At 43.9% G+C, this 20,336-nt stretch overlaps 1 protein-coding gene across 1 annotated transcript in view; it reads right to left on the bottom strand.

Annotated features, from left to right (window-relative positions):
- The window catches only part of LOC124595945 (N-acetylglucosamine-6-sulfatase-like), a 74,558-nt gene extending 59,100 nt beyond the window's left edge, over positions 1 to 15,458 (bottom strand). The window contains exon 1 of the mRNA XM_047134867.1: positions 15,065 to 15,458. Coding sequence (XP_046990823.1) covers positions 15,065 to 15,199 — 135 coding nt within the window. The 5' untranslated portion in view covers positions 15,200 to 15,458. The remainder of the gene's footprint in view (positions 1 to 15,064) is intronic.
- Between the last annotated feature and the right edge of the window lie 4,878 nt (positions 15,459 to 20,336).

Below are 20,336 nucleotides of genomic sequence, written 5' to 3'. Positions count from 1 at the left end.
CTTCCAAGTCCTTTGCTGTATCTGACAGAATTACTATGTCATCGGCGAACCTCAAAGTTTTTATTTCTTCTCCATGGATTTTAATACCTACACCGAATTTTTCTTTTGTTTCCTTCACTGCTTGCTCAATATACAGATTGAATAACATCGGGGAGAGGCTACAACCCTGCCCCACTCCCTTCCCAACCACTGCTTCCCTTTCATGCCCCTCAACTCTTATAACTGCCATTTGGTTTCTATACAAATTGTAAATAACCTTTCGCTCCCTATATTTTACCCCTGCCACCTTCAGAATTTGAAAGAGAGTATTCCAGTCAAGATTGTCAAAAGCTTTCTCTAAGTCTACAAATGCTAGAAACGTAGGTTTGCCTTTCCTTAATCTAGCTTCTAAGATAAGACGTAGGGTCAGTATTGCCTCACGTGTTCCAATATTTCTACGGAATCCAAACTGATCTTCCCCAAGGTCAGCTTCTACTAGTTTTTCCATTCGTCTGTAAAGAATTCGCGTTAGTTTTGCAGCCGTGACTTATTAAACTGATAGTTCGGTAATTTTCACATCTGTTAACACCTGCTTCCTTTGGGATTGGGATTATTATATTCTTCTTGAAGTCTGAGGGTATTTCGCCTATCTCATACATCTTGCTCACCAGATGGTAGAGTTTTGTCAGGACTGGCTCTCCCAAGGCCGTCAGTAGTTCTAATGGAATGTTGTCTACTCCGGGGGCTTTGTTTCGACTCAGGTCTTTCAGTGCTCTGTCGAACCTTCACACAGTATCTTATCTCCCATTTCATCTTCATCTACATCCTCTTCCATTTCCATGATATTGTCCTCAAACACATCGCCTTTCGCTGCGGTCGCAGGTTCGAATCCTGCCTCGGGCATGGATGTGTGTGATGTCCTTAAATTAGTTAGGTTTAAGTAGTTCTAAGTTCTAGGGGACTGATGACCTAAGATGTTAAGTCCCATAGTGCTCAGAGCCATTTTTTTTTTTACATCGCCCTTGTATAGACCCTCTATGTACTCCTTCCACCTTTATGCTTTCCCTTCTTTGCTTAGAACTGGGTTTCCATCTGAGCTCTTGATATTCATACAAGTGGTTCTCTTTCCTCCAAAGGCCTCCTTAATTTTCCTGTAGGCTGTATCTATCTTACCCCTAGTGAGATAAGCCTCTACATCCTTAAATTTGTGCTCTAGCCATCCCTGCTTAACCATTTTGCACTTCCTGTCAATCTCATTTTTGAGACGTTTGCATTCCTTTGAGCTTGCTTCATTTACTGCGTTTTTATATTTTCTCCTTTCATCAATTAAATTCAATATTTCTTCTGTTACCCACGGATTTCAACTAGCCGTCATCTTTTTACCTACTTGATCCTCTGCTGCCTTCACTACTTTATCCCTCAAAGCTACCCATTCTTCTTTTCTTCTTCTACTGTATTTCTTTCCCCCATTCCTGCCATTTGTTCCCTTACGCCCTCCCTGAAACTCTGTACAACCTCTGGTTTAGTCAGTTTATCCAGGTCCCATCTCCTTAAATTCCCACCTTTTTGCAGTTTCTTCAGTTTTAATCTACAGTTCATAATCAATAGATTGTGGTCAGAGTCCACATCTGCCCCTGGAAATGTCTTACATCTTAAAAACTGGTTCCTAAATCTCTGTCTTACCATAATATAATCTATCTGATACCTTTTAGTATCTCCAGGGTTCCTCCATGTATACAACCTTCTTTCATGATTCTTGAACCAAGTGTTAGCTATGATTACGTTATGCTCTGCACAAAATTCTACCATTCGGCTTCCTCTTTCATTTCTTACCCCCAATCCATATTCACCTACTATGTTTCCTCGTCTCCCTTTTCCTACTACCGAATTCCAGTCACCCATGACTATTAAATTTTCATCTCCCTTCACTATCTGAATAATTTCTTTTATTTCATCATACATTTCTTCAATTTCTTCGTCATCTGCAGAGCTAGTTGGCATATGAACTTGTACTACTGTAGTAGGCGTGGGCTTCGTGTCTATCTTGGCCACAATAATGCGTTCACTATGCTGTTTGTAGTAGCTTACCCGCATTCCTATTTTTTTATTCATTATTAAACCTACTCCTGCATTACCCCTATTTGACTTTGTATTTATAACCCTGTATTCGCCTGACCAAAAGTCTTGTTCCTCCTGCCACCGAACTTCACTAATTCCCACTATATCTAACTTTAACCTATCCATTTCCCTTTTTAAATTTTCTAACCTACCTGCCCGATTAAGGGATCTGACATTCCACTCTCCGATCCATAGAATGCCAGTTTTCTTTCTCCTGATAATGACGTCCTCTTGAGTAGTCCCCGCCCGGAGATCCGAATGGGGGACTATTTTACCTCCGGAATATTTTACCCAAGAGGACGCCATCATCATTAACCATACAGTAAAGCTGCATGCCCTCGGGAAAAATTATGGATATAGTTTCCCCTTGCTTTCAACCGTTCACAGTACCAGCACAGCAAGGTCGTTTTGGTTAGTGTTACAAGGCCAGATCAGTCAATCATCCAGACTGTTGCCCCTGCAACTACTGAAAAGGCTGCTGCCCCTCTTCAGGAACCACGCGTTTGTCTGGCCTCTCAAAAGATACCCCTCCGTTGTGGTTGCACCTACGGTACGGCTATCTGTATCGCTGAGGCACGCAAGCCTCCCCGCCAACAGCAAGGTCCATGGTTCATGGGGGGATTGTAATATGAGAGACAATTTAGGTGGAATGAATGACGATACAGCTACAGTAGGTTCGAGTCGTAAGCTTAGCAATTAAGCTTTACTAGGTAGCCATTGCTATGCGCCATGCGCTCCATCTGTATTTATACAGGCACCTTTCCTTTTTCACGTGCTTCGTCTGGTTTGAATTGATTGTTTATTTTGCTTAGATCTGGTAAGTGCCGATCTCTTTGTCATCGGTGTTTACGTCACTCTAAGCTGAAAATGCATTACTGTACTGGGCCATGCATTGTTTGTCGTTTTCTGATAATGAGTGTTTACAGCCTGTCGCCGCTCGCTGCATGGCTTGCTTTTGTGCGCACTACCGCCGCTTACAATAAAAAAAGAGAGGAATCGTCTCATTAGCAAAACAATGGCAAGAGACTGCTATTTGTTTTTACTTACACTGCTCCTTTCTTTGATAATGATCAACAAGAACCAAATAATAGACTGCTTATGATAGAAGACGTTCTGAACGAGAGTTTAGCGAAAATTTTTCTCGGTTTGAAAATCTTTGCAGGCGCCTCTTTAGTACATTACATTCTGCACAGACATTAGGGTCATCTTAGATTTAAAAATCTAGTCAATTGCCGTGCGTCATTTCTAAGTGTATCACTATTAGGCATAAGAATAATATGAATATAAACATGACATGATACGTATATTCTTCCGCGTTTGCTGCTCTGTCATCCTAGTTTCGTTGTTTATTAGGCAGACAGGATTTAAATGAGATAGCAGCAAACACGAAAGAATACATGGCAAAATGTTTATATTCGTATTATTCTTATGGCAAAGAGAATACTGCATGTGATTCACAATTCATAAAAGTTTCTATTAGCAACCATCTCTTCTCACAGGTAGGAAAAAACTCAGAACGTAGAGTTGGCCATATTGACAAACATCCCAAACAGTCTTGCCAGTTGGATTTTCATAGTACATTGAAATGCTGTTACATTCGAAGATGAACAATACGGAATTTGTATTTACTTCGTTGGATAATGTATAAAATGCAGTGGTCGAAACTCGGGGTGGAGAAGAAAGGTCGTCTTCCACAGTTTTTTTTTAAATTTATTTACTGACGCGGAGGTTTTGGCACCAGTATATCTTTGTGCCTGAAAAGCATGCCCATGTAGCGCTACATATAGTTGTCGCGGCACTTAGCAACATTTTTCAGAACTTCCGCTTACTTTGCACTCGATTCTAAGCCGCAGGCAGTTTTTTGGATTACAAAAACCGGAAAAAAGTGCGGCTTAGATTCGAGTAAATATGGTAATCCCATTCTTGTGCGTTCTTTGTCAATGGAGAAAGTAAGCAAATAGAAGAAAAAACAGCAATAAAATTGTCCACACTTTCATTAATGGTAGCAAGACAGTACTGGCCTATCAATTTTCAGATGTGGTGTGGTAGCTGCATAGGGAGGAAGACAAAAGTGAATCCCCGGTAGAGGGGGGAAAAAGTATATCAGCACATAATCAAGCTAAAACAATTTGTGTATAAAAATACTTTATAATCATTTAACACCTTAACACACAGTTCTGTTTGTTGTTTCATATGACTACCATGATCAAATTTTTACAATGTTTTATTCTTCTTGCATTTAAAAAGCTCCTCTTTCATTTAAATAGATTATATACCTTGTATCTTGTGTGTTGTCAAAGTTTTACAACTGTGTAATTTACTCCCTTCTGGAACCAAAGGCAGGTTCACTTGAAGGTAGTGCAAATCATTATTCTTCTGAGTACTGTATTTGCGAATACCTCTATTGCCCTCAAACTGCACTGAGTTGCGGGTAACAAATTTCACCTGTGAATACATGTACTGTTTGGTTTTGTTTTGCTTTAGGGTGTGAAACCCAACTGGAGTCATATGCACCCAAGTCAAAACTATAGAACACAAAGACAGAGAGGAGTTAAAAAATGGCTATACGTCAGTCCCAATTGACATAAGAGAAGACAGCTAAAAACAAGCATGTGGAGAAAGGCCTGAAAAAAGACACCATACCGAGAGGAGGTCGTCCAAGCCGCTGGGAGAGGCTTAACCCTTTAACTGCTCTGGATGTGTTAACTCGTGTGCCTTTGTACCTGTCCCTGTGTGCTCTGAATGTGTTTACATGCACCACCAGTCCTACCTGGTACTCTGAACGTGTCTACGCAGGTACAAAGGTGCGCGTGTTAACACATCCAGGGCAATTAAAGGGTTAATAAGTCAGAGCTTATTACCGTGAAGAGAGGGCCATTGGCGATGCCGAAGAGACACCACCTCCTGACAGACGGCAACACAGAGATCATCAGAGGGAATATAGGAACTAGGAAGCCAAGGTACGAGGACTGCAGCCTTGGCAGCAGTGTCAGCAGCCTCATTTCCTGACAGACCGACATGACCAGGAACCCACATAAACATCACACTGGCTACACCAAGAGTGAGCAAGTGACAGTTTTCCTGGACCCGCTGCAGTAAGGGATGGGTGATGTACAGTGCACATAGACTTTGAACAGCGCTGAGTGAGCCTCAGCAGAGGACACAATTGAAAAGCCTGTGTCGCCGGATGTACTCCGTGGCCTGATACAGGTGAAGAGCTCAGCTGAAAATATTGAGCAGTATACCAGAAACTGATACCAAAAGACACAGGTGCCAAGGATGAAGGTGCACCTGACCCCACGGTCAGTCCAAGAGCCATCAGTGTATACAAAGGTACTATTGCGAAGTTCCATGCAAAGGTCCTGAAACTGAAGGCAATAGAGCAAGGCTGGAGTAGTGTCCTCAGGAAGCGAATGAAGACCAAAGTTAACATGGGCTGCTTCACGAAGCCAAGGTGGTCAGGGGTTCACACCCACTGGGAAAGTTGCAGTAGTGTGAAGTTAAGCCGCTGTAGCAATTGCCGAAAGCGGACACCAGGAGGTAACAGAAGAGGGACGCGCCCCAAGCTGGCAACCAAAGGAATCATTAAAGAAAGAGGCATAGGACGGGTGGCCATGCATGGCAGACAAACGGCATGCATAACTGCTGAGGAGAAAGTCAGACGGTGCTAGTTCAGCAGCTTCAGCATACAGACTCTCAACCAGGCTATGGTAAACGGCACCAGTGACCAAATGGATGCCACAATGGTGGATAGTGCTGAGATGGCGTAAGAGGGATGGACGTGCAGACGCATAAACAAAGCACCCATAGTCAACTTTCGAATGGACAAGGGACCAATACAAATGGGGAAGGGTGGTTCGATCGGCACCCCAGGAAGTACCATTGAGGACATGCAGGACACTGAGGAACCGCATACAGCGGGCTGCCAGGTAAGACACATCGGAGGACCAAGAGTGTTTCCCATCGAGCATGAGCCCCAGGAATTTCATAGTTTCAAAGAATGGAAGGGCAACAAGCCCAAGATGAAAAGATGGTGGGAAAAACCAACTGCGCTGCCAGAAATTCATACAGATGTTTTTGTCAGTGGAAAAGGGATAGTCATTGTCGATGCTTCAGGAGTAAAGACGATCAAGACATTGCTGAAGATGCCGCTCAGAGAGACAGGTCCATGTAGAACTGCAATAAATGGCAAAATCATCAACAAAAGGGGGGCAAAGGTGCCCGGCGGGAGACAGGCCATTATAAGGTTAATGACAATGGCAAAGAGGACAATTCCTAGATAAAGGTGTTCGACACGGTGGAACCTACATGCACCTTGAAAACTTGATCTTTTAAAAATTGCTGAATAAAACAGACAGGCAGCCACAGAAGCCCCACGTGTAAAGAGTACAGAGGATACCAGTTCTCCAGCAGGCCTTCTACAAATCAAAAAACACGGCCACAGTCTGGGATTTCCACAGAAAACCATTCATGACATGGGTGGGAGAAGTAATGAGATGGTCAACTGCAGAACACTGCGCTCTAAATCCACACTGTGCATTCGTCAGTAAATTGTGAGACTCGAGCCACCATACCAGCTGGGCATGAATCATATGTTCCATCACCTTGCAAACGCAGAGGGTGAGAGAGATGGGGTGGTAGAAGAAGGAAGGTTTTTGTCCTTACCAGGCTCAGGTATAAGTATGATGGTGGCTTCACACCAACATCTGGGAAATGTGTCCTCTGCCCAGATGCAGTTGTACATGTTAAGCAGAAAGTGTATGCCCGCAAGAGAAAGGTGCTGCAGCATCTGAATGTGGATGGCGTCTGGCCCTGGGGTGGAGGATCAAGATGAACTGAGAGCATGATCTAGCTCCCTCATACTAAAGACAGCATTGTAGCACTCACGATTCAGAGAAGAGATGGGTATCGACTCATTTCCGTTGGAGGAAGGCAGGGTGATAGTGGGAAGAGCTCGAAATATCCACAAAATGGTGGCCCAAGATGTTGGAGAAAGGAATAGTGTCCATGATGACATTGTCTTCTTCTGTCAGGCTGGAAATTGGGGAATGGATATTGATCACAGAGAGCCATCGGTGGTTGGTCTGCACGACAGAGGAAGGGGTGGAACTGTTAAAAGAACTAGTGAATAAAATCCAGCTAGCTCTTTTGCTATCCCAAAGAATGCGATGACACTTTGCATGCATATGTTCATAATGAATGCAGTTTGCATCATAAGATGACAGTTAAAAATGCAGAGAGCATGTCTTTGTGCCTGAATTGTGTTGCAGCATGCCTCAGTCCACCAAGGGACTGGGACACAGTGTGGTAAAGAGGAAGTGTGAGGAATGGAATGTTCTGCAGCAGTAAGGATAACATTTGTGAGATATTCCACCTTGTCATCACAACTGGGGAAATCTTGTTCTTCGAAGGTCGCCAGGGAGGAGTAAAGCTGCCAGTCAGCCTTAGTAAGCGGCCATTTGGGTGTGCATGCTGGTGGGGTAGGAGTTGGCAAACGGATAGTACATGGGAAATGGTCGATCGAGTAGGTGTCAGAAAGAACGGACCACTCAAGACGATGGACAAGCTGGGCAGCACAGAAGGATAGGTCCAAATGGGAATAGGTGTGTGAGGAGTTGGAAAGGAAAGTGGGTGCCCCAACGTTAAGGCAGAAGAGGTTAAGTTGGTTAAAATCAGCCACGAGGGCACCTCTCTGACAGGTCCTGGGAGAACCCCAAAGGGGATGATGCGCATTCAAGTTACCAAGTAGCAAAAATGCGGGAGATCGCTGCCCAATAAGCTGAAGGAAGTCTGTGAAAGCTCAAAGTGATCGTTAGGACGCAATTTCGTTTCCTGAAGGCAGAGTGCAAGGGGGCACTGCTATGCTAAAAGAAGCTGTAAATCCACTTTGTGGGACCAAAGGTCGCAAACGTTCCATTGGAGGAAGGTCATGATGAGGAAAGAAATGAAGGGATGTCATCTCAGCAGTTGCTGAGTGACAGCCTGTGAAGAGTTGCTGCCACAGGGCATAGAAGGAGGAGGATCATACTCCATGGGATCCACAGAAGCATTGGCTTGCGCGTGCTGTCAGTCTGCGAGTCCAGCGCTGAAAAACGGTTTGTCATGCGCACTGGCGACACAGAGGTCGGTCAAGCTAAGGTATCACATGGCAACACCGTTGAAGAGGATCTTCAAGTCGGCAAAGGAGAAGACTGTTTGCCTTTAGTGGACTTCTTCGAGCCTTTCCGGTTAGCAGAGGAAGACTCGGGTGTTGTTTGGCTGGAGGGATGTACGAAGTCTGCACAGGAGTACTCCTTCTGTCCTTTCCAGTCTATCGGTTGTGTAGCTGGTGGTTTCGCCTCTTGAGGTGAGAGTTTGGTGGCTTGTTGCATAGCTGGATGGGGGGATGGTGATGCTACCTTGACACTGGGCGATTTTACAACCTGAGAGCTGAATTTGAGATCACATGTCTGCATGGCCATGTCCTTCATGGAGCAAGGGTTAACAAGAATAGAACTAGAGGTGCCAGATGGGAGAACACAGGGTTTGCGACTTGCCAATAACCTCCGAGCAACTGGGTAAGGCACTTTTTCCTTTACCCGGATCTCTTGGACAGCCCCCTCATCAAGATACGCAGGACAATCTCCAGAGGAGGTGGCATGGCCGCCTTTGCAGTTGATACAGTGTGGAGAAGGAGGCAGACAATCGCCCTCGTGTGCATCCCTACCACAGGTTACACAATTGGCTGGGTGTCGACAAGACATTCTAGTGTGGTTGAAATGATGACAATGGTAGCAGCATATCAGATTCGGAATGCATGGTCGGACTGTGATAATTTCATAGCCTGCTTTGATCTTGGACAGAAGCACCACTCTATCAAAGGTGAGGAAAAGAGTGTGGGTGGGCACCAAGGAGGAATCTAGCTTTTTCATCACCCAATGGACAGCAATGACACCCTGATCAGAGATGTAAGATTGGATTTCGGCCTTGGTTAGACCGTTGAGCAGCCTAGTGTAAACAACACCCCAGGAAGAATTCAGAGTTCTATGAGCCTCGACAGAAACAGGGTAGCCGTGGAGAAGTGAGGCGGCAAGCAGTTGTTGTGCTTGATAATCAGAAGTAGTCTCCAAATGCAAAGTGCCATTCCATAAGCAAGAGCAGGATTTCACAGGGCCAGCAATTGCATCAACACCTTTCTGAATAATAAACGGATCCACTGTGGCAAACGACTGACCGTCTTCAGTACTTGAGACCACGAGGAACCATGGTGCAGCAGGAATGATCTTTGAATCATTAGCCTCATTATGTTTATGTTTCGTAGACATTGAGTGGGAAGATGATTGGCGGGAAAATTCCCCATGATTGCCAGCATCTCCAATGGCGCACTCCTTCGAACTGGGGGCCCCCTTCACAAGGGGGCACACCTGCCTTAGGTGATCATTCACATCTCAGGTCACACCTCCCAAACACCTGACAGAGTGACCAATCAGCAATTTGGGAGGGTTGCAGCTCAGGCAATCACCCCTCCCTGGGCCTGACCTGTACCAGGGTGTATGTGCGAACCCTACCTGTTGACCTGGGGTCGGGAATTAAGCGTAACCCCGTCACCTGTTACACGTCAGACTTGTGAGCCGGTCTTCAGGAGCAGACAGGGAGGAAGAAGAAAAAGAGAAACCTCAAATGCCGAAGCGGAGGAACAAGAGCAGAAGGGAAGCAAAGAAAGGAAAAGGGAATGAAAAACAGTGGTGAGACTGTTCTTATGTCAGCGACAGACAATGCAGAACATTCCTAATAACACCCCAGACACGTTCCCCAAGGGATGGGAAAAAGAATAGCAAGAGGAGGATAGACATGCAGCACACAAGGGAAAAGAAGCTGCAAAGGCTGAGGCCCCGTGGTAGCCAAGCACGAACCTGGCAAAGAGTGGCGAGCCCCCTCGGAGGGGGGGGGGGGGGGGGGGGGTGTTTATGTGTAGTTTGATTAATATTCCTGAATGCTTAAACAGATGCCTGAAAGATGTGCACATGACAACTCCCACACTTGTCATTTCTTTCTTTTCTGCACTGAATACTTTTTGCTAAGTGAGAATTTACTCAAGAATATTACTCCATAGACCGCCACTATATGAAAATATGTTAACTTACTTATTTCTGTGCCCTACAGATGGCAATTTGCCTTCTGGCAAAAGCTGCTGTACCAAAATGTTTTAGTAGGTCTACTATCTGTTCTCATCTGTTTTCACCAATATGGACACCTGAGAACTTAGTGCCTTTTACTGTGTTTATTATTTTCTGTTGGTACACTACATTAACAGGAGGTGGGGAATTATTGACAGTATGAAACTGGATGAGTTTTTTGCCAACATTACAGCTGGCACATTTCAGAAACCCACTTAACAACTTTAACAAACTATCATTTATTATTTTCCCTGTTGATGCTTCTTTGCTCAGATTGACAACAATGCTTATATAATTGCAACATTAACTAATGCTCCCACATAAAGCTGACTTTTTGTTTTTCTTTTTTGAAACGCGTGAAGAGATTAATCCTGATGAATAAAGGGATTTGAAAGCGACTCTCACCACAGCAAAGTCCGCCCCGGTAGCTGAGTGGTCAGCGTGACAGACTGTCAATCCTAAGGGCCCGGGTTCGATTCCCGGCTGGGTCGGAAATTTTCTCCGCTCAGGGACTGGGTGTTGTGTTGTCCTAATCATCATCATTTCATCCCCATCGACACGCAGGTCGCCGAAGTGGCGTCAAATCGAAAGACCTGCACCAGGCGAACGGTCTACCCAACGGGAGGCCCTAGCCACACGACATTTCCATTTTTACCACAGCAAAAGGAATCACCAATCCCTATGACAGTTACGTCAGTCTATGGAAGTGTCTGATTCCACCTGTCTGCTTTGACCTGTGGCGTAATGGTGGTGTTGTGTGTGAGGTCACTATGGCGTACTTTGTAGATGTTGTGTTGTACTTGATGGTGTCCTCTGGTCGTGGATGTAGACAAGTGGTGTTTAATGCATAGTATTGGGTTCATTTGAGTTCTGATTGTCATCTTGCTAACTTAGTTTTGAGTTTATATTGTTGATGCAGTAACAAGGGTTGTGGAAGTGATTTCAGTGAGTTATTAAGGGTTTTTCTTTATTTCTTTAATGTTTTTGCCATTTTCGTATGCTCTGATTCATTTGGTGTTTGTTGTGTAGAAGGAAGCCTAATTTTTTTATTGCTTTTTTGTTAGGTATGGATATGGCAGTGAAGTACATGAGTGTATCATTACGTTCTGTGATGGGTGATGACACGATGTCTGTCATACAATTGCTGTAGATGTTCAATCTTATTGCTGAATATGTTAAGTGTCACATTTGTGGTAACATGAGGTTGACGAAATTTCTGGCGGCTCAGACCAGTGACATGTATATGTGGCATTATTGGTGTTACAGTATTTGGTGGTTGATAAGATGTGGTACTTGGTTCGAGAAACTATGTTGGCCATGAGGGAGACTGTCTTGCTTCCTTATTGATTTTGTTATTGGTCCTCTATAAGTTATTGAGCACATGAGACTGGTGTGAATGAGAGGGCTGTTTTGGATTAGTTTTCATTTTGCTGAGAGGTTTGTTTGGAGTACATGAAGTGTAGAGGGAAATTAGCTGGGCTGGGGGTGATTGTTGAAACTGACGAATCACAGTTCGGTAAGAAGAAGTATGGGAGGGGCAGTTCTTGGGTTGGTTTGAGGGTGGGGGGGAGGGCTGTTATTTTTTTTTTTGGGGGGGGGGGGGGGGCGGGGTATGCTGATCGTGTTTTTAGGGTTTTGCAGGGGCAAAGTGTAAGGGAACTAGTGGGTCTGATTGAGCAATATATTGAAGAGGTAGTACTATAATTTATGACGCATTTTCATGAGACGAGCGGCTATAATCATTGAATAGTAAACTACAGAATTGAGTTTAAGGATTATGACACTGGTGCTTGTACTAACATGATGGACAGATTGGGGGGGGGGGGGGATTAAATCAGTTATAGAGAGGGGGAAAAGGCACTCTCCAACCTACAGTCTCATTTAGATGAGTATCATCCTTAAGAATTTGTATACTTTTTGTACCTTTTAGAGGGCTGTGGCGAGGATATATAGGCCAAGGGTGGTGAGTTGAGAGGGCTGGGTATGTGTGTGTAAGGGATGGAGGAGCTGTGAGTATTGGTTGTGAGGTTAATGGGATATGTTATAGGTTGGGGGAGGGTGTTTAGAAATTATGTTGGAGAGGACCAGTTTGGTTGCAGTTTTTGTTTTTTGTAAGGTGTGACTGATTGTATTTTTTCTTTGTTGGTGGTGTTTTTTTCGAAGGTGACAACGGATGGATTGGGGTAGATTTATGGGTGGCAGGTTGTGGGTGATTTAGGAGATTCTTTTTTTTGTTTTCTGTGTGCATGTGTGTGTGTGTGTGTGTGTGTGTGCGTGTGTGTGTGTGTGTGTGTGTGTGTGTGTGTGTATGTGTGTGTCTGCGTGCACGTGTGGTACCCAACAGTGGTACTGTCAGAGGCTTTTGTTGGTAAGTAATTTTTGTTTTGGTTTTATTCCCTGGTAATTGTGATGTTTTGCCTGCTGCTGTATATTTACGGTAAGTTGGATGTGTGTTAATTGTTGTCGTGACTGTCGGGTAATTGAGCTGTTGGTATTTTGGTTATACTTTTCGGAGTTGTAGGTATTAATTTTTTGGTATTGATAGCTGCAGTTGAGCTATATAGGTCAGTGTCCTAGTCCTGTGGTTTTTTGGCGTAGCGGAATGCTGTAATTTAATTTATACTTTTTGTTTTGGAATGGTGCAATGTTTTTTTTATTGTTGTATATTTAGCTTGTTCCCAACCTAAACCCCCAATTTTCTGCAGTCGTCCAGTTAGTTTTATTTTATTTTTGGATTGATATGTTACTGTTTAATTTTTATTTTTGTTCGCATTTGTTGGCATGTGTATGTAGTGGCATCATTGTCGCCATTTTGTATATGCTGGAAGTAACCATTTCTCTCATATTGATGACATCATGGGTCAAATCAGATGGGTGGAATTGGATGCTTCTGCTTTCATGGAAGCCTAGAACATGGGCATAGGCTGATAGCCCTTCGACAGGAAGGCGGGGCTTATTCCCCTGCACTGCTCCTCACCCCTCGGACAATCTAAGTTCTCGTTTGTTTATGGTCAGGGCCAACTGCCACGATACACAATAATAATAACACTGGTCAAAGCAGAACAACATTACCATGAACTTCAATGCATTTACTATCGTCACTAGGCTTATTTAAACCTAATAAACAACAAAATCTAAGCCTGCACCCATGAGAACTAAACAGCTCACTGCAAATATAGCTCACGAACAATATCCACAACTGAAACACAATAAACACCGAACACAAGTGATCTCCCACTTCAAAGAATAAACTACTGTGTTGCATTCTTCACAAAATCTGAGTTTCACCTGGCCATGAGTGCAACCATTTTCTGACAGTTCTCCATCCTAGAGGGAAAACCACAGAGGTGGTCTTTTGAATGAAACACTAGGGGCATTTCTGGGGTAGCTTATGTTCTCTCATTAAATAGTAACAAAAGAGAAGTTTTCAAGTATTTGTCAAATCTTATACCTTCCCAATAAGCAAATTTTTGACTGATAATGTTGTTCACTGTAAACATCAGCAATGGAGAGTTAATAATTTGAGATCAGTTGCACAAATGTAGGAGATACATGTATATTACATTTTACACCAAGTAGATGTGATAGTAAATCTGGTACTTACGTTTTCTAGTAAAGAAACTGACAATCTTACATGAAAATGAGGCTAGGAATGAGATATAGGCTACATGTGATATATAAGCACAGATCTGTGAGTTTCAAGATGCACAGAAAAAAAAGTAATAATAGAACTCCCTCTGGAAGACAGTGGTACTTAGTAATGAAATACATGTCTGGAAATTTCTAGGTGTAATATAGTGAATAGCTGTCAATTGGGGAACTATTGGCCTGTGGCCAAAATATTTTGAGAGAAAAAGAGAAACTCAAGAGTGCCACTGTATGTTCAGAATATAACTATAATAATGGTTTGCCATCTAGATTAGATTAACACCCGTTCCACAGATAATCTTTACTGCTAAGTGTCAACAAGGATACAGTTATACCCTTTGCATAATTGGGATAACATTCTCAGTTATGTAATATTTCTGTCTGCAGGGCCTTATAGTCTTTCTTACATATTCACGCTTTTACAAATGACTCCACCAACAAAATAAATGTGTGTCAGGCCTATCTGAAAATTATGTTGTTTTCTTTATAGCTGTATGATTCTTTAAAGCATAAATAAATACAGAACTGTGCAGAATCATGTAATTAAATAAATGTTAATTGCAGGAGGTGAGCTTTCTAAGTGATGTAGATGTAGTTGAAGCTTTTAATGGAGTGACACATGTTGTTGTTGTTTTAAACATCTTCAGGGCATTGATAAATTTTAAATACACTGATCATACCTTCGTTTTAACATACGAACAGTTACATACTTATGAGCAACATTTTATTTCAAAATCACTTCTGCTGTTGTCCACGTTTCGATACCCACCACTGGAATGCTGTAGGGAGTACAAATGGTTGCTTCGGGGCCTGAACTTTGCAATTTTTATAAGAAATACATTCGCAGAAACATAACAGAGTTTACTAAAGGAGGGGCAACAGTCAAACGGTTTCAAAACATTCGTTGCCCGAATAATATAATTTATTATTCTTTTCTCTTTGGAAACTGAAGAATTATTCACATAATTTAACAACGTTTTCGTACAGAAAGAGATATACAAAACATACTGCTGTTCTATCACGCCATTCATACGCTCGTTTTAACTATTCACGTCTCAAGGGATTAATGACAACATCAGTTTAAAGAACGCGTAAGCAATTTTGTATCTGAGGGCACGAAAAAGCGATGGAAGACGTAAAGGTTGTATCGTCTACTTACGCACCATTCCGCCAATGGTTATGTCTTGATCATCCGTAAGAATAACAACGAAATTTGGCTTGGTCGATTCGCTGCTGCATCGTGAAATTGCTACAACTACTGTAAGTTGTAGGAAAAATTTAATGGTTGAAGCTGTCATTGCGATCCTACGCTTTGTCCTTCACCTTGATTAATCTGATTACTTCATCCTTTCACGTCACGATTGTCAGAAAAAATTAAATACTATCGACACTTTCGCGAGTTCTCATTCCAGAAAGCTAAACCTAAAACCGACGTCACTGACAACGTAAAGCAAATGAAGCGGAATTATGCCAAAAGTTCTCTTCTAGACACCTCGCATTACCCGCCACAACAGGTGTTTATGTTTACAAACACTTGTGTCTACGGACAGCAAAACTCGGCGCCAGTCGGTTGTGCTCGGGCATGCAGCTTGCAGCGCATTCTGGTAGCAGACAGCGAAAGTCTACCGGCAATAGTCACAGTACTGTAACGTTTGTTGTCTTCGCGCGCATTTGATAGGCTGTTGTCTGTATTTGTACAGCCACATTGCTACAGTCTCATTTGGAGAATGGAGGAATATAGTTGGAACTGGTACACTGCTACATGTGGCAGCAACAAAACTTGAATCGCCACATCTGCTGCAAGCATCCAGTTACCCATGATGAAAAATTTACTTGTGTTTTGTGCAGACTCTCTCGAGCAACATGAGAACACTACACCAAACGGATCGGGAGGGTAAAGTGCAGTATGCTTTGTCAATTTAGTAGCCCCGACGTAAAGAAATGTTTCAGCATTTGATACATAAGCAAACTATCTGTGAAGATATTCACGAATTTTGGCATGAAACTCAGTTTTATGAAACGAAGCACGAAGTTGAAAAAGAAACTCCGAGTGTGTTTGTATAGATGTAAGGACAGTGGGTTAAAAGTGCAGATGAAAGCACGAAGTTATATTTTATGTGACACTATGATGGGGTGTTCAAGTTCTGTGGAAGTAATGTACGTCACAAAAAATGTTGGCCAATATTTATATTGGTGGTCTGCTCAACCAGAATGGACGTACATTTTACCCATCTTGTGAAGTTAAAGTTACCTTCTGTGGTACACGTGTGGATCATTATTGGGAGATAATCAATTTAAGACCCTTGAAATGTAAAAGAAACGAAATATCCAGGAAAACAGCATCAAAAATTACATTTGACCACATTCGTGACTGTTTTAGGTATCTGGGTCAAGACAATAGTTAGCAACATCCTAACTTGTTGTCAAGAAACGATATACGAAATGAAGTACAAAGTTACTACTTAAACTGTGAGGCAACAAGACACTTAGACTATTGCACTAGTGTAAATCTTAGGTGAGGGACTTGGAGGAAACAGTTTCACAGTCCAGTTCTGAAAGCACAAGGTGTTGTGCCAGAAACATATGATCTACGAAATGAAGGTTTCATTGTAATAATAATAATGAATGAAATGCAAAAAAAACATCTTAAACAAATTTGGAAGTAACTTTCTTTGTATAGGTAACACCTACAATTTAAATGAATATGGGTTTGCACTAACAACTTTACTTTTTAGATGAATTACTGCCGGGATTTCCATGTTCACTCATGTTTTTGAATACACGAGATCGTCAAGTTATGGAAGTTTTTTTAAGTATGATAAAAATACTTTTTAAGTATGAGTGCAGACAGATGTAACTGATGTCTGACATGACAGAAGTATTTTTCAAAGCTTGGTGCAAAAGAATGACTCCATTGACTGCCAGTAACTGCCACCTACGAACTGCAGAGTAAACGGTCTTCGGGGGCTCGTTGTTCTTTGGGTTTGGTCTTGTGGACTTGGGTTACGGTGTGCGTGTTATGATTTTCTGTAGTGTTTTTCTTGTGTTTTGTGTAATTACATGCACTTTAATAAAAGTGCCTGATCATAATAGCTTGGAGTTTTCTGTGTGTGGTCAGTCGCTATAGCCAGAAAAACCACATAGGTCACCCTGAGTCGCGAAAATACATTGTATTCACTCACTATGTACCACTGGTTTCGTGCCAATAGACAATGTCACAAACTCCAGTCTTTCCGGCAGTGCAGGACACCATGACTGCAGAAAGGACATTCGACTATGAAGCACAATGCTTTACCCCATGTGCTACTAATACACCAGGAAAGTTTGTATGTCCGGTGTTTGTTTCGACTGGACAAGTGACGCTAACCCTCATCGGCACACCACACCAGCCACTGTACACATTGGTGTGGCCACATTCTTTGGCATTCTACACTCGACAGAATGCTCCTCCAAGACAAGATCATGGAAACCCCTAGCCCGAGTTTCTACTGCACATGGACCATGCAGCTGTCCAGTTTCGGGGTCCACACACATGGCCGCCCCCTCCTCAGAGTGGTCTACCGTTTAATGTATCCCCCTATGTGCCAGTCAAAAGGACATTCGTGCAACTGCATGTTGGCATGTGTATGCCTACCCGTCCTGCCACCCCACCCACACGTTGGGTGACACTCCTGCCGTGGTTCCACCCTGTCACTCAGCGATCAGTCACGATTTCCTGCCTCTGCTCAAGATTTTGTCTGCATCGGACATTGATACTTCCACACCTGCCGTGCCGTGCTCGTCGTGTGGTAATACAGATTTCCTGCCTACAAGGACTCGATATCACTTCTCGCCTGCACAGCTAACGGATGTTCAATGCAACACATCGCCCGCCACTGAGGTAAAGTTTGCATCAGTAAACACCGTGCAGAATCCCCGTATAATTTGTGCCTTCCCTACACCCCCACAAGCACTGGTCCCCCGTCGTCTTCCGAAGCTGCCGCCGTCACAACCAGGCAACCCAGTGATGTGGTTTACCATGGACAACGTGTTGGACATACATGGTATTGCAGATGACAGCACTCGTTTTGTGTGTTTAGTGAACCACCTGCATGGGCCACCTTGATCTCATCAGTGACTTGTTGTGGAACCCACCCAGGAGCAAGAAATATGCCTCTGCTCACGCACTACTCATTGAATGCCTTTCTCATCTGACAGCCAATACAATTCACAAAATTATGTATGACGAGACTTTAGGTGACAGAAACCCCTCACTGTGGTGGCGACGCTTGCGTGCGCAAGTCAGTACTGAGATCTGGCCGTACTTAGTGCTTTGGGCATTGCAGTTGTACAGCTGCTGCAAGAACTACAATTACATTTGCGTCCACATACTGCAGTGTTACTCACAGATAAACTACAACTGGCAGACCAGGCATACGCCATTATAGAGCACTGTCACCTCCCTCCACGCAGTACAGTGCCTAGGTAAGTAATCCTGTGAATATACTTCCACCATTGGGTGGTAGAGGCCAGGTGCGTGCGTATTGTGGACAGCACAAGGAACAGCAGACATCTAGTGGCCAAGACAGGGCATCGCAAGCAGGCCAGCACTAGCCCCTCCCCACCTCAGCCTTCCCCTTGCCTGACACTTCAGTAGGTGGGGCGAGTACAGCTGACTCATGCATATGCTGGTTCCACTCCACTTACAGGGACGCTGTTCACAACTACCACCTGCCCTGTGCATTCCCAAATACTGCACACGGGCCACAGTAGGCCCCACGGCTCCTGGATACATGCAAGGGTGCCCACAGACATTGCATTCTGTCAGATCCCCCACCTCACAAGGACATCTGTATGCCTTGGATTTAGGTTCGTGCCGGTATTTTCTCGTCGATACCGGAGCAGACATTAGTGTCATAGCTCCCACATTTACCGTAAAGAACATGAAACTAGCCAAACTGTATCTTCAAGCAGCAACTAAACTGCCATTTCGTGTCGACAATTTGGCCAAGTTACCTATTGAACTTATACCTGGCAAACAGTTTACTTGGTCCTTCTACATGGCTGACATAGAAGACCCAGTATTAGGCATTGACTTCCTTTTTCATTTTGGACTGTTGCCAGACTTCTAGTCGGTTGCATTATTGCACCACACCTCATCCACTCATATTGTCTGTTAATTCAGCTCCTCGGCCCCCTCTCCCTCAGCTTATTGACGATTTTGACACGGCTCTCATCGAGTGTTCTTCACTGACGGACAGCCCACAACTTCCATCACCCAGCTACTGACGGACAGCCTCGCAACTTCCATCGCCCAGCTTCAGTCTGAGCACTCTGCAGTTGGTGATTTCCGCAACTGCAACACCAAATTGAACCGCACCATATCGTAGGCTACGCAAGCTCTCACTGAGGCATGATGCCTCGTACAATGCCTGTCAATGCCACCACCCTCCAACACTGGTGACCCACCATGTGGGTCTTTGATGCTGCTGCCCCCAACACCATAGATGCACCTCGTGGAACTTTGTCACTGCCGACACGAACAGCTTCCCTGGCACATCAGGTTAGTGACTGTTACATGCCACTGATTCCCGTTCGTGACAACCCACGAGCAGGTTCGCCAGCCCAGCTGAACCTTATCACGAATTGCACAACACAAAACTGTCACAACAGATGGGTCATAAAGTGCACTGACTGCTGCCACTGCTAACTACACCTTGCTAAGGCCGCAGCAGAGGAACTTCTGATGGCAGGTATTGTTCGCCTGTTGGACAGCAAATGGTCTTTGTTCGTACATTTACTTCCCACAAAGGATGGCACAGTGCACCTCTGCGGCGACTATCGCTGCCTCAAAGTGCACACCGTATTAGACAATTAGCCGATACCTCATATACAAGACTTCGTGCAAGTACTTAGCAGAGCATGCATCTTCAGTGTCTTGGACTGCCACAAGGCATATTTGCAGATACCCATTGAACAGAGTGACATACCAGACAGTGTTGATCACATCTTTCGGCCTCAAAACACGGCCAAAATTTGGCAACGTTTTATAGATTCACTTCTGTTTAACTGCACATATTGTTACACATACCTCGATGACATACTCATTTCTCATGTGCCATGGTGGTGAGTGGTCCGATGCCCTTCCCTGGGTTATGTTAGGAATACATAAGGCTTGTAAGACAGACCTCCAGGCTTCACTTGCAGAGCTCATGTATGGTGAGACCCTACTTCTCCCCGCAGAGTTTGTCAATGACGAAAGGGACGTCGACCTGTCCAGCCTCCCTACTCTAGTTGAGCTTGTCTGGACACACATAGCTGCAATCCGCATGCCCCTTCCATGACCACATATCCATACTCGGGTCTTTCTGCATTCGGCACTAGACTCTTGCGAGATTGTTATGTTACGGGATGACACAGTCAAACTGGCATTACAGCCACCTTATTCTGGCCCAC

This window comes from Schistocerca americana, chromosome 2, assembly GCF_021461395.2.
Source record: "Schistocerca americana isolate TAMUIC-IGC-003095 chromosome 2, iqSchAmer2.1, whole genome shotgun sequence".
NCBI classification, from domain to species: domain Eukaryota; kingdom Metazoa; phylum Arthropoda; class Insecta; order Orthoptera; family Acrididae; genus Schistocerca; species Schistocerca americana.
The sequence above is the reverse complement of the archived record's forward strand: the minus strand, read 5'-3'. Positions and strand labels throughout refer to the sequence as shown.